Source organism: Phalacrocorax carbo, chromosome 17, assembly GCF_963921805.1.
Source record: "Phalacrocorax carbo chromosome 17, bPhaCar2.1, whole genome shotgun sequence".
Classification (NCBI taxonomy): Eukaryota; Metazoa; Chordata; class Aves; order Suliformes; family Phalacrocoracidae; genus Phalacrocorax; species Phalacrocorax carbo.
The window spans coordinates 9,760,091-9,772,895 of record NC_087529.1 but is presented as its reverse complement, the minus strand read 5'-3'; the positions used below and the strand labels follow the sequence as shown (position 1 = coordinate 9,772,895).

At 53.7% G+C, this 12,805-nt stretch overlaps 1 protein-coding gene across 5 annotated transcripts in view; it reads left to right on the top strand.

Annotated features, from left to right (window-relative positions):
* The window catches only part of ATP2A3 (ATPase sarcoplasmic/endoplasmic reticulum Ca2+ transporting 3), a 60,062-nt gene that overhangs the window by 19,143 nt on the left and 28,114 nt on the right, over positions 1–12,805 (top strand). For all 5 annotated transcript variants that reach the window (XM_064468313.1, XM_064468316.1, XM_064468312.1 and 2 more), the window contains exons 2-8: positions 707–724; positions 1,170–1,252; positions 5,035–5,139; positions 5,869–6,007; positions 9,759–9,839; positions 10,578–10,663; positions 11,181–11,645. In XM_064468313.1, the coding sequence (XP_064324383.1) occupies positions 707–724; positions 1,170–1,252; positions 5,035–5,139; positions 5,869–6,007; positions 9,759–9,839; positions 10,578–10,663; positions 11,181–11,645 (977 nt within the window). The remainder of the gene's footprint in view (positions 1–706; positions 725–1,169; positions 1,253–5,034; positions 5,140–5,868; positions 6,008–9,758; positions 9,840–10,577; positions 10,664–11,180; positions 11,646–12,805) is intronic.

The following is a 12,805-nucleotide window of genomic DNA, read 5'->3' as shown; positions in this document are numbered from 1 at the left end:
TGTGCATTGCCCAGTGGCCGTGGGACCCTTTGATGCACGTGGTGTGCGAAGGTAACAGTCATCCCTTGGGGACGTGGGAGTCTCTGGGAGACCATGGTGGGTGTTTGGGAGCCCTTGGGGTTTTCTCAGGTTGTGCAGGTGACTGGGCTCAGGTTGGGCTGGGAGCAGTGTGGATGGAAGCTGTGCACTCACAGAGGCGGATTCAGGAGGATGGCTTGGACCAGCTGAGCATCGGCGTTGGGTTTCTCTCCTAGAGCATTGCAGGCTGTAAAGTACAACTCGTTAAAAGGAAACGTCGTCTGAAAATTCCAGTCCCCGGCACGTCTCTGTTGGGTTTCTGGCAAGGTGTTTTATGGGATGGTTGGACCTTTGTGTCCTGGATTTGGAGAGAGCAGCTCCCGAGGAGTATTTTTTAGGCAGGCTGAGTGCAGGAATAAATGCTGCTGGAGCCACTTGCAGCAGGGAAATGATGTTTCCCTGTTGCAGAGAGCATATAGTGCTTACTTAGTGTCAGAGAGAAGTTCGATGACGAGCTGTCTTGATGCGGGAATATGTGCAGGACAAGTTGCATTTTGGGGTACTGAATGGACTGCTGGGGCATAAGGGAAGGGATTGCTAGTCTAGGCCCAAATCACTAATTAATCTTTTTATTTTTATCATTTTCTTGCTTTGTTACGCTTGCTGGGCTGTTGATAAAAACCCACAGAGCTCCCTGCAGAAGAAGGTAAGTCACGGGCTGGAGGTGAGGGCGGGTGCGTGCCTTGAGTCTGGGTAGGGGGGGATAAGTCTGGACACGGAGGGGGGAGTCTTCAGACCTTTTAATCTTGGGTTTAATCCCAGAGAAAGCTGGTCTGACAGTGGAGCTTTCCTGTGATAGCAGGGCTACCAGCTGTGAATGGGGACACAGAGGATTTGGTTTCTGTAGTTAAAAACAGACATTGTAAAACCAGGCCAATACCAAAAATGAAGGTGTTTAATATTAGAGAGAAAAATACCCTGTTGCAGCGCTGGATGTCCTCACTAGTGCCCATGGCCAACGGGCACTGGAGCAGCTCTGCTGCAAGCAGGGGATGGGATCCTGTTGGCCTTAGTGGCCTCAGTGGTTTAAATTATGTCTTCTGAGGTTTTTTTCAGCACTGACTGCACTTGGTTTTATGTTTTCTCACTAGGAAAGTCCCTCTGGGAGTTGGTGCTGGAGCAGTTTGAAGATCTCCTCGTCCGCATCCTTTTGATGGCAGCTTTTCTGTCATTCGTAAGTACCCCAGGCTTGGGGACGGGCGCCTTCCAGGGCACGCACGGACCCGGCTGGCAGCCAGATTGCAAAGGAGCCAGAGGAAGGTGCATGTTGGATGAGGGAAATGTAGCAGCAGTGCAGTGGTTTTCTGGAACATAGTTGACAATATCATTGTATCTACTTAAAAGATGAAACCGTAGGATTTTTCAGTAATGCTGATCCACCCAAAAGCAATACGGAAAAACTACCTGGACTTCTTTCTATTTCACCAAGACTGTACCAGACAAAGGCAGAAAAGGGCCATGGAGATGATTGGAAATTAGATGGGATTCGATTGGATATTAGGAAAAATGTCTTTACTGAAGGTGTGCCCAGGCATTGGAAGAGGCTGCCCAGAGAGGTGGGGGAGTCACCAACCCTGGGGGTGTCCAAAAAGCACGTAGACGTGGCACTTCAGGGCATGGTTTAGGAGGCCTGGGGGTGTTGGGTTGGCGGTTGGACTTGGTGATCCTAGAGGTCTTTTCCAACCCTAATGATTCTATGAAACGTTCAGTCCTGGGCACATTTTGGTGGGATGCCGGGTGGGATGGGTGTTGGGCCTGGGCACTCTGTAGGGTTAGAGTTAGGGTTTGGAGAGAGCAAGTGCAGAGCCCCAGCGAGAGTGGTGCTGCAAAGGGGCTGCCAAAGGCAGGTGGGGGCTGCCCAAAGCTTTTAGTCCTGGGATGCTTCTTCCTGTGATCCACAGATCTTTGTCATTGTTTGCAGACCCAACCTGAGATAGTGCAGCTCCTTTGGATGTGTCTCTATCTCATTGCAAGATTTTTATCAACAGAGTTTCCTATTTTTTTAGGTTAGAAGGTACCTTTGTTACTATCTGCTTTAGCTTCCCTCAAACCTATTACATGTTTTCCCTTCATCACTTTCCATGCGATGAGCTTCCCTGTCTCCCATACTTCTTGTCATGGCCGGTGTCTGGACTGAGGTCTGCACTCAGGCTCTTCACTGAGTTAGGACCCAAACAGCCTTTTTGCAATTCCCTTCTCTGATTTTAATTGTTACTGATTGCTTTTCAATGCCATGTTTCATCCAGTAAAACTTGTCTTGCGCCTCAACCTGTATAGATGGTTAAAACAGAAGGAGGAAGTTTTTCCTTTAATCTTTATTTTTCCTTGAATGTTTTTGAAAGTATTAAGTGTCAGCATGACCTGTTCCATGTCAGGATCCGTTGAAATGGAGGACAATGTCTCTGGCGCATAGTGTCTCCACAGCCTGTGTGTCCACAGTGCAGATACGTTCCTGGTGTAACAGCCAAGCCGCGTATCCTCGGGGAACTGGGAGGTGCTGGGAGCTGGGGAGTCCTGGCAGAGAGGCTGCTAGGACATCGCACGGCATGCTTTTTCTTGGCCAGAGCGCTGGGTGATGGGTGATGAGAGGTGAGAGCGGTGCTTCAGGCGCCTGAAGCTGACTCAGAAACTCCATATATCACCTTCACCTCCGCTGGGGTGCAGGCAGCAGGGCAGACACCTGCCTAAAGCATGTGCGTCCGCACATGCAGGTGAAGACAGGTCTGGGAGCATTCCCAAACCCTGTGCGGCTGCCCTCCTTGGAGTGAAATCTCCCTCCCAGAGCCCTTCTGCCGCTGCACAGAAGCATTCACATTTTCAATTAAAAAATGAAAATCCAGTCTTGTTAAATTATTTTTTTCCCCTCCCTCTGGCGGAGCGGGACTGGCAGCGTTGCTGCCCACGTGGGAGGTGCCTCCTGCCTGCCGTCCGCTGCCTTCTGTCCTGCCCACGTGGCTGGGAGGGTTCAGAGATCCCGGGCTGGCGATGCTCAGGGCAGGTTTCGGGTACGATTGGGCACAGCGTGGGGCATACAACTTTCCTTTACCCCTGTGTGTGTGGGGCAGGATTAATATTTGCTGCCAAAATACGCCTCCCAGTGCGTCATGCGGCAAGAAAACGTGATGTAACGTTCGGCTAATGTCGGAGAGCTGCTTAGGGCTGGGTTTTCCACTAGAGCTGTCAGTGTGGTGCCTTCAGGGTGTCCCTGGTGCCATCCTGCCTTTACTTCCTCTGATCATGTTTTTGCTCATCTTCAAACATTTCCTTCTTCAGTGGTACATCTCCTGTAGGGCTCTTCTGCCTTCGCCAGCAGAGCGGCTGCATCCCTACGCGCCTTTCCCCAGGAGGAGCCGTGTTTCACCCTCAGCACTTGCTGTGATCACAGAGCAGCTTCTCCGCCCCGGGCATGCAGGCAAAGTCAGCTGGCAGTGGGTGCATCACCAGGCTCCGTGAGCCGGCACCCGCGAGCGCTGCTGGCCTCCTCCACTCTTAATAATGCTGAGAGGTGATGTGGGATCAGCTAAACTCAACGTCCGTGTGATTAGCAAAGCTGCCTTTATGGGTGGCACTGGGTAACTGCAATATGAACCCCTTTGTACTTGCACTCCGTGGTGCCTTGGAAATGCTCATCATCAGCGTCACCTCGCTCCCTGATTGCTGATTTGAGCCTTACTGTGGTGCCCAAGTACTGAGCTGTTAGCTCAGTTTTGCCCACAATTTACCCTGGGAGCAACTCTGCATGAGGAGATGTTTCCTACTTAGCTACTGGAAAAATACTTATTTTTTTAGTAGAATCATAGAGTCATTAAGGCTGGAAAAGACCCTTAAGATCATCGAGTCCAACCGCTAACCTATCACTGCCAAGTCCACCACTAAACCATATCCTCAAGCACCACATCTACCCTTCTTTTAAATACCTCCAGGGATGGTGACTCAACCACTTCCCTGGGCAGCCTGTGCCAGGGCCTGACAACTCTTTTGGTGAAGAAGTTTTTTCTAATATCCAACCTAAACCTCCCTGATGCAGCTTGAGGCCGTTCCCTCTCGTTCTGTCACTGGTGACTTGGGAGCAGAGACCAGCCCCCCCCTCACTCCAGCCCCTCTCAGGCAGCTGCAGAGAGCGAGAAGGGCTCCCCTCAGCCCCCTCTTCTCCAGGCTAAACCCCCCCAGCTCCCCCAGCCGTTCCTCATAAGACTTGTCTCTAGACCCTTCACCGACTTCATTGCCCTTCTCTGGACACGCTCCAGCCACTCAAAGGTCCTTCTTGTCCCGAGGGGCCCAAAGTAAACTCAGGGTGTTTTGCAGTGGGATGGCACAGCCCAGTCTCATGTCCCCTCCTTTCAGATACAACTCGTGGGCAGATAAGGAGGGCGGCTGGTCCCCTGTGGGGTTCGATACATCACCAAATAAACATGCAGTGACCTGTTTGCTGGTGAATTTGCAGAGCTGTTGCAATCTGCTTGATGGCCGAGTCTGCCGCAGCGGCTCTGCTAATCGGTAAAGCAGGCGTGAACCCGTGTCAGAGGTCCTTTGTGCCAGTGCCTCTGCCACAGGGCAGCGAGGTGTTGCTATATTGACGCAGCGTAGGTCGACAAGCAGTTAAATGGAGTGAAAATATTTGTGTGTGCGCGCTTTATTTGTATTATGGTATGAGGTCTTTGTGGGACGGAGAGGGGGCTCAGGGTGGTAAGAAGCCACAGGGTCAGTCCCTGCTCTGCTCCAGCCCTGCTTATTTGATGCGTTAGGTTATCCCCAGCAGAAGAGTGGAGACACCTGAGTCAAGCACCAGCAGTGGGCTATGGCAAGTCCACCCTTTAACCAAGCCACATGGGGCTGGCCACCACTCTGGGTTGTCTTCTCTCCAGCAAACACCATGTGTTGGTTGGCTGTTGTTTCTCCTTAAAATGTTGGTGCTGCTTGTTTTAACCAAATTGCGGTCCTCCTCTTCCCTACCAGATCCTGGCCTGGTTTGAAGAAGGAGAGGAGACCACAACGGCGTTCGTGGAGCCCATCGTCATTATTATGATCCTGATTGCCAACGCCGTGGTGGGTGTGTGGCAGGTAAGCTGCAGTTCCACCCTGCCTGCCCTGCAGGTCTCTGCTCCACGCGGCTGAGAAGCTTCATTTGAAGGTCTGGTTGCTTCTTGCCATTGGAAACTCCTTTCTTGTGTCGGCTGTGCTGCCCCGTGCCCCAGCACAGTCACTGGCTGCCCCTTGGTTCATTCCTTCAATCTTTCTTTGGCAGCTTTTGCAGTCTGGAGTTTAGGATCTTGCACTTATTTGCCATGTAGGCAAATGCTGCTTATTTCCTGGCTGTGCCCAGATGTGTTTTCCAAGGGAAGCTTTTTGTCCTGTCCGCCAGAAAGCCATGGTGGCAGTTGCCTCTCGCTTTGCTGTATCCCTCCTGGGGGATGAGCAAATGCCTCAGACACTGATGCTCCTCTTGGTCTATATATTCACTTTAAGGCCATTTATTTATCTGCAGCTTGATCTGAGGTGGGGTTGCTGGATGGGGAGAAATACGTCTGGGTGGGATACGCTGCTTCCTGAACCAGGAATGAGAAATTCAAGCCCAAAGGCCCATGTAGTGTCCAGGACCTGGTGTGATTTAAGCCAGCAGGAACCACTTCAGAGCAGCTGAAGAAGATGTGGCACTTGCCCCATCCATGGTGCAAATGGATGCCAAAACCAAGGCTGGGGCTTGGGTGCTTCTGTCTTTGCCGTGGGTGGGGAAGGAGCCTGCTGGCATGAGCAATCCCACCACCAGCAGCTCTGCTCCTCTGCTTGCAGGAGAGAAATGCCGAGAGTGCCATTGAAGCCTTGAAGGAGTACGAGCCTGAGATGGGGAAGGTGATCCGTGCCGACCGCAGTGGGGTGCAGCGGATCCGCGCCCGAGACATCGTCCCCGGGGACATCGTGGAGGTGGCAGGTAGGGCGCTGTCACCCCAGTGCCTGGGGTGGGATGGGGAGGTGGTGCTGGCCAGCGGGGCCTTGGTGACAAGCACCCTGTGGTCCTTGTGGCGGGAGGGCTCTGCTGCGGCGTCCGGGTGCATCTCCTCTGGAGGCACTGCTGCTGAGCCACCTCCTCATTGTACGCTCGAGATCTCAGTTTCTCTTTTCAAATCCAGAGAAGTGAAATTATTTGGGCCGAAGCTGGGGCTTATCAGCCTGCCGAGGCTTCGCCCTGAGCATAGAGCATTAGAGAACAGCAGAAAAGAGACACACACAAAAAAAAGCATATATTTCTGGCGCCGGTTTTGTGTCTTGGGAGGGTTTCCCCATTTTCTGGAAGAGCTGGAAGGACTTTTAATTTTCCACCAAGATTCCCTCTCTCTGGAAGCAGCTCTCCCACGCGCATCCCCTGGAGAAGGCGCGGTGAAGGGCCAGTGCTGGGTGCCACACCAGCAGTTCCCGGCGAGCGCTGCCGCCAGCGTGGGGGCTTTCAACACTGCAGGCAGCAGCGCTGGTCCTGCCCGCGTGGGCAGGCTTCCTTGGTAACTGGGGTTTGTTTTTTGGGAAGGGTGAGAGGCAGAGGGAACCAGCTGCAGGTTGCTTTTGCCTCCCTGGTCAGGTTGTCCCCCGCCAGCCCTTCTGTCGGGGTTTTGCATTCAGCAAAGGATGCCTGGGGGTCTCCTGCCTGCCCCACCAGGGCTAAAGAGGATGCATTCCAATTGTACCGTTTTGTTTGTTCATTAAATGATGCCGTAAACCCCCAGAGCCGCAAAACTAATCCTCTCCTTTCCTCCACGTGGCCCTGCTAGTGGAAACATGCTGCAATTCCTCCCGCGCGCAGCCAGCTTGCTGTTATTTATGTCTTCCAGTTAGGCTTCAGCTGGAAGATGAACATAAAAATAATGTGGGGAGGATCAAGCAGAGGAGCGCCGGCCAGATCCTCAGCTGGGCGAGCTGGCGGTGCTCCCAAGCCAGCTCCGGCAATTCACTCCAGCTGCAGACCTGGCCTTTAATTAAATTAATTAATTATTAATTAATTTCTGCCATCTTTCCCCAAATCAAGTACTTTCTGCCTGCCCATCAGAAGCTGAATATTACTTTTTAATGGCACACTCAGCATCACGACTGGGAGGGACAGAGCTGAGCTGGAAGGGTTTGCGAATTAATTTGCAAATTGTGGGTTTAGGGGGTTATAGCAAGCGGTGCAGATGCTGCCAGGCTACGTGATAGGAAAGCGCGCCAGGAGAAATAGCTCTGAACGTGCAGTGGACATCCAGGTGACATCCTGGGGACAGCACAGGTAGGAGGGACTGGCTCCTGTTTACGTGTGCAAATGCAATAAATTTAGTGTAGCAGGTTTTCTGCTCCCTGCTGCCGAGACAAGAGGGGAACGATGGCTGCAAGTTGGTAAGCCATCTAAATCCAGCTGAATTTTGCCTTTTTGTACCAATGCAATCCAGATGACTCCTTGTGCAGACGGGCAGCTGGATTACATTTGGCTGCAGCACCAGCTTTCTGCCTTGCCCAGAAAGTGGGGACAGGGCATTGCCAGGGAGCTCCATCAGGTGCTGCCACCACCTGCCTGCTCCTGCTTTGCTCAGGCAGCGTGGCCTCCCATTTCCCCCTCTCTCTCTCTCTCGGCTTTCAGCATGGGGGAGACTTGCAGGGCTCGGGTGATCAGCGCATGTTCAATAACTGGCTAACAGCGGCTGCCAGGTCCCTACACCTGTCCTGCACCGTGTGAGTCTCTCGGGATGCTATCGCACTATCTACCCTTGAGCGGATGCTACCCCCATGGCACCAGGGCTTGACGCTGTCTCTAGGGGCTGGCAACAGATCTTTCATCTACAGGTTGAGCTAATGTTTGCAAACCCTCCCCGCCTTTCCCAGGGCGGGAAGAGCTGCTCTTTGCTCTCTTTAAGGTGCTCCAGCTCCCTTGAGCAGTTGCAAAGTGTGAATGAAACATTTTGGGGGCATCTGTGAGTCCTTGTGCTTAGTACCCCCCAGCTCAGTGCCCCAAAAACGGATGCGATGGAGAGCGGGGCAGGTCTGGATGGACAGCAGATGTTGCATGCCACATCCAAGAGCACCTCGCATCTGCAGCTGGAATAAATGGCTGAGCAGTGGAGCAGTGCCAGCCCCCCTCCTGCTGCACTCGGGTGGGGGGGGAGGTTTACGAGCCCTGGGAGGAAGTGCTCGTTAAAGTCTGGGATTTGAGACGATCATTAGCGGCCAAGCCGGCAGTGTTGTGTAACGTGATGTAAGGTGCTGCGAGCCAGGGCGCTCTCTGCCTCAGTCTTTCCAGAATGCAGGAGCACGGTTGCATCCAGCCGATAAGGGAGCAGGAGGAAGAAACCCAGTGGGAAAAGCAGCTTTAAATCCTTTTTTAAAGGAAGCACATGTGCCCCGGTGGGTGGTGATCAGTGGCTGTCAGTTGATGGGGCTGCTTTCACCCGCAACCACTGTGCTGTGCCAGGAGACCCATGGACGGCTGTTTGTCTTGCCCACGAAAGGTCTTCCAGTCTCAACAGCTTCCAGTCAGCCCCAGAACCCTGAAACAGGGAGGCTCAGGCTGCTCCAAAATGTGGATGTTTTGGGGTTTTTGCAGGGAAGAGGCAGGATGGGGGTGCTGTGGGGGTTTTGCAGGGAAGAGGAGGGACAGGGACATAGCAGCTGAGGTGATGCGGGGCAGCAGGCAGGGCCACACCGGGGTCTGGCTGGAGGGCAGAGGGTGTGATGCTTGCTGCCCCAAGGACTGCGTGCCTGCGCCTCTAACTGCGGCAGCTCCTCTCCAAAAAGAAAAGATACCTGCCCTCCTGGCTGCTCGCTGGCGGTAGGAGGGATGCGGGTGCTTGCTGCTTGTGATGGTTAAGGGGGTTCCAGCCACAGCGGAGGAGTGCATCTCACTGCAGAGATGCAGCCAGGGCAGGTGGGATGTGGGGGCTTGCCGGGAGCCCACTCAGGTCCTCTGCTCACCCAGTTGCCCTGTGCAGAGCTCTTGCCTTTACTGCTTGTCCTGGCAAACCTGGCTCGAACCACAGTTAGTTTTGCTTGGGTAGCAGCTGAGGAAGGTGATGGGCAGGGCTGGCAGGCAGGTCACACCCCCCCCCCGGCAGCATCCATGTGCAGCAGGGATGGGGCAGTGCTCGCTCCTGCCGAATTTTGCACAAGGAGGCGATGCTTGAAACATGCGGTCGGTCCATGGGAGACAGCATGAGTAACCCCCTTGGCCTTGGTGCTGTTGCCCACCCCCTGGTCTGTCTGCTTTTGTGTAAGGTAATACCCTAAAATCAGAAATTCCTCAAGGTTCTGTCACTTTTCTGCCCAGCCTCATTGCAACTGATGGTACGTCTTTCCAGCTTTCTTTTTCTGACTTGTAAATTATAGACATACAAAATTAAGCTTTAAATGCAGAAAGGAGGCATCCCAGGGCAGGACGCTGCGTTACCACGGGCTGGACCCCTCCTTGCTGCAGGCTGGGTGCTGCTGTGTGCCTGCACCCCATAGGGACGTGCCGATTCTCAGCAAAAGCCAGTGCCTGCCCTGGAGACCAGACAGCTGAAATAGAACAAGGGGAGACAGCAGGAACCGAGGTGCAAACTGGTGGCCCCGTCCTTGGGGCAGAGCCCAGCTGTGCTGGCATGATCAGGGTTTGCCGTCCCCCTTTGCCGGGGTGGCGGGCGCTGCCAGTCCCACCTGACAGAGCTGTTCTGCTCTTGCCCTTGTAGTTGGCGACAAGGTGCCGGCGGACATCCGGATCATCGAAATACGGTCCACCACCCTGCGGGTCGACCAGTCCATCCTCACAGGTGCGTGCAGGTGTGGGGGGGGCGGAGGTGGCTGCTTAAGACAGAGCTTTCCTTCTTCCATCTGCCCCAAGCCAAATTCCGGGTCTGATACTGGGCGGCTAAGTGCTTTGCTGGCGTGCGAAACAGGTGGGAGAATGAGACTGAGGACCTGAGGAGGTCCCAGGATCATCGAAAAGTCATGGCATGGTATTTCAGTTCTTGTGCATGATTTTGTAAGGGCATCGAGTTAGGAGATGGCAGCAGGGAAGGAAAAGCAATCAGAAAAAAAATGTTAAAACGACAGGGAAGGAGCCCAGTCTCCTTGAAAAGTGGCTTTGCATTAACTTAGTTCTCCAAGGGCAAAGGGAGGTGCAGCAAAGGGGCTATTCTGCAAAGAACAAAATAAAAACCTCCAGCAGGACTTTGGGCATGTTTCCTGTTGTGCTACCCTATGAACCCCACCTGACTGTGCAGACCCGTGCCGCAAGCCAGCAGGCTCCCTGGCACGGGGATCCGACCCCATCCCGTTGGGTTGTACGGGAGCTCATGGCCGCTAGCTATCCGCACAGGTCGTGTTTCTGCAGCCCTCATCTTCACAGTGCCCTGGCTCTGCTCTGGCATCCCCATGATGGATGTTTTGATGGTGGCAAAGTGCTGCTCGAAGAAGCCACGGGGTTTGTGATGCAGGCTCATAACAGCAGCAAGCGGGGGCTGGAGAGGAAACATGGGTGGTTCATCTCCCTGCTCTTGTCTCGGCAGGGGAGTCTGTGTCGGTGATCAAACATGCTGACCCCATCCCCGATCCCCGGGCTGTCAACCAGGACAAGAAGAACATGCTTTTCTCCGTAAGTCCCTTATGCCTGTCCCCACCTCTCCTGTGGTTTTGCAAAGAGCCACCAATTGAAGAGGACACAGGAGGTCTCTGAGCAGGGAGTAGTGAATGCATGCATGCGAAAGACCCCTAAACCCATAAAAATGGGAATGTGCTTCCATGGGATTTCATTTGGACTGTGGCACATGATGCCTTTAAATGCTTTGGGTAATCTCAGTGGGTTTTCCATCAAGTAGGAGGCATTACGGACAGGGAGAAGGTTTGTGGTTGAGCCTGGAGCTATTGCAGGTTTGGGTTTCTGCCTTGGTCATGCTCCACTCAGACAGAAGCCAAGTCCTTGAGGGGTGAGAGAGCTCTCAAGAGGGGTCTCCTGCTGCTTTAGCATGTATTTGCATAAAGTCCTAGGATGTCTCATTTTCCCCTTAACCAAGATCTCATGTTCTCCTTTCACAACAAGCAACACATTTCCCCATTCAGGCCAAGAGGTTGCATGCCCATATATCCACTCTGGCCCCTTTCTTCCCTCCCAGGGCACCAACATCGCAGCTGGGAAGGCTGTAGGGGTCGTCATTGCAACAGGGGTGTACACTGAGATCGGGAAGATCCGAAACCAGATGGTGGAGACTGAGCCCGAGAAGACACCCTTGCAGCAGAAGCTGGATGAGTTCAGCCAGCAGCTCTCTAAAGTGATCTTCCTGGTGTGCATTGCCGTCTGGGTCATCAATGTCAGCCACTTCAGCGACCCTGTCCACGGTGGCTCCTGGTTTCGGGGGGCCATCTACTATTTCAAGATTTCGGTGGCGCTGGCGGTGGCCGCCATTCCCGAGGGCCTCCCGGCCGTCATCACCACCTGCCTGGCGCTGGGTACACGCCGCATGGCCAAGAAGAACGCCATCGTCCGGAGCCTGCCCTCGGTGGAGACCCTGGGTTGCACCTCTGTCATCTGCTCCGACAAGACTGGCACCCTCACCACCAACCAGATGTCCGTGTGCCGGGTGAGTGCCAGGGGCCTTTTGGGTTTCAGGGTGCAAGGGGGTCACTTTGTGAGCCCTCGAGCGCTCTGCATCGCTCCATCCCCGTCCTGGGGTGGTGGGTTTTCTGTATTCGCCAGACTTGGTTCATGTTAGGCATTTGAAGGTGAGCGTGGAAGATGGTCTGTAGGAAGGCCTGAGCTTCCTCTCTGCCTGACCAGGGTCAGTGAGGTTTATGGCTCCTCTTGGCATGGTTGTAGTTGGAAAACTCACTTTTATGAGCACACTGGTTGGGGGGTGCCGTGTTGCAGACTTATTTCAGGGCTCCCTCTCCAGAGAGCGTTTCTTCCTGCTGGGATGTGGCATTGAGATAGAGCCCCTGGAGAAGCCGGTGCAGTCAGCCTCCTCTGCTCTTCTGCCCATTTCCCCCGTTTTTAACCAAACCAGTGAGAAATCCTGGACTATGCAAAATTGGAAAAGCCTGGATCTGTGAGGCCAAAACTTGGAGGGCCAGTGCAATGCATGGGTCCAGCTGGCAATGATGACCTTGTGCAGAAATCCAGGGTTAAGAGAAGCTGTCCATAACCTGGCGAAATAGTGCTTCGGTTACCGGTCCTCGCCCGGCGGAAGGTCAGAGCCACCTGCAGTTGTGTGCAGCTGGGCTCGGACCAAAAAGCACTTCTGACAGAGGGAGCCCTGGGGTGGTTTGGCGAAGAGGTCAAAGGCTCCAGGTCTACGGAAGAGCTTTGCTCCTGCATGCCTAACCATACGGGGAGGTGACTTGTCAGGAATGCCTGGACCGTCCGAGTACTTCTCAGTTTCCCCATTAATCCTCAAGTCTCAGGAAAGCTTTTTTTCATGGCCTTGGCATGTTGGTTTTATAGGAGAACCTTGGAAAATGTGTTGCTGTGGGGAAAAATGGACCTGGCCACCATCCCTCCTCTCTGACACTTGGGTAGCGTGGTGGGAAGCCATGACCATGCTGCAAGCTGGCCATGGGCTTTGGCCACTGGCTTGCTCAGCACAAACTACAGATGACTGGAAATGTCTGAGATTTCTGCCCTGTAAATGATTTAAAATGAGACACCGCTGGAACAAGACAGTGATCAAGCTGCCCACATCTTGTGTGAAGAGAAAGTTCTCACCAGCCCTTCCCAAAAAGCAGCCCAGGGGCTGCAGGTCCT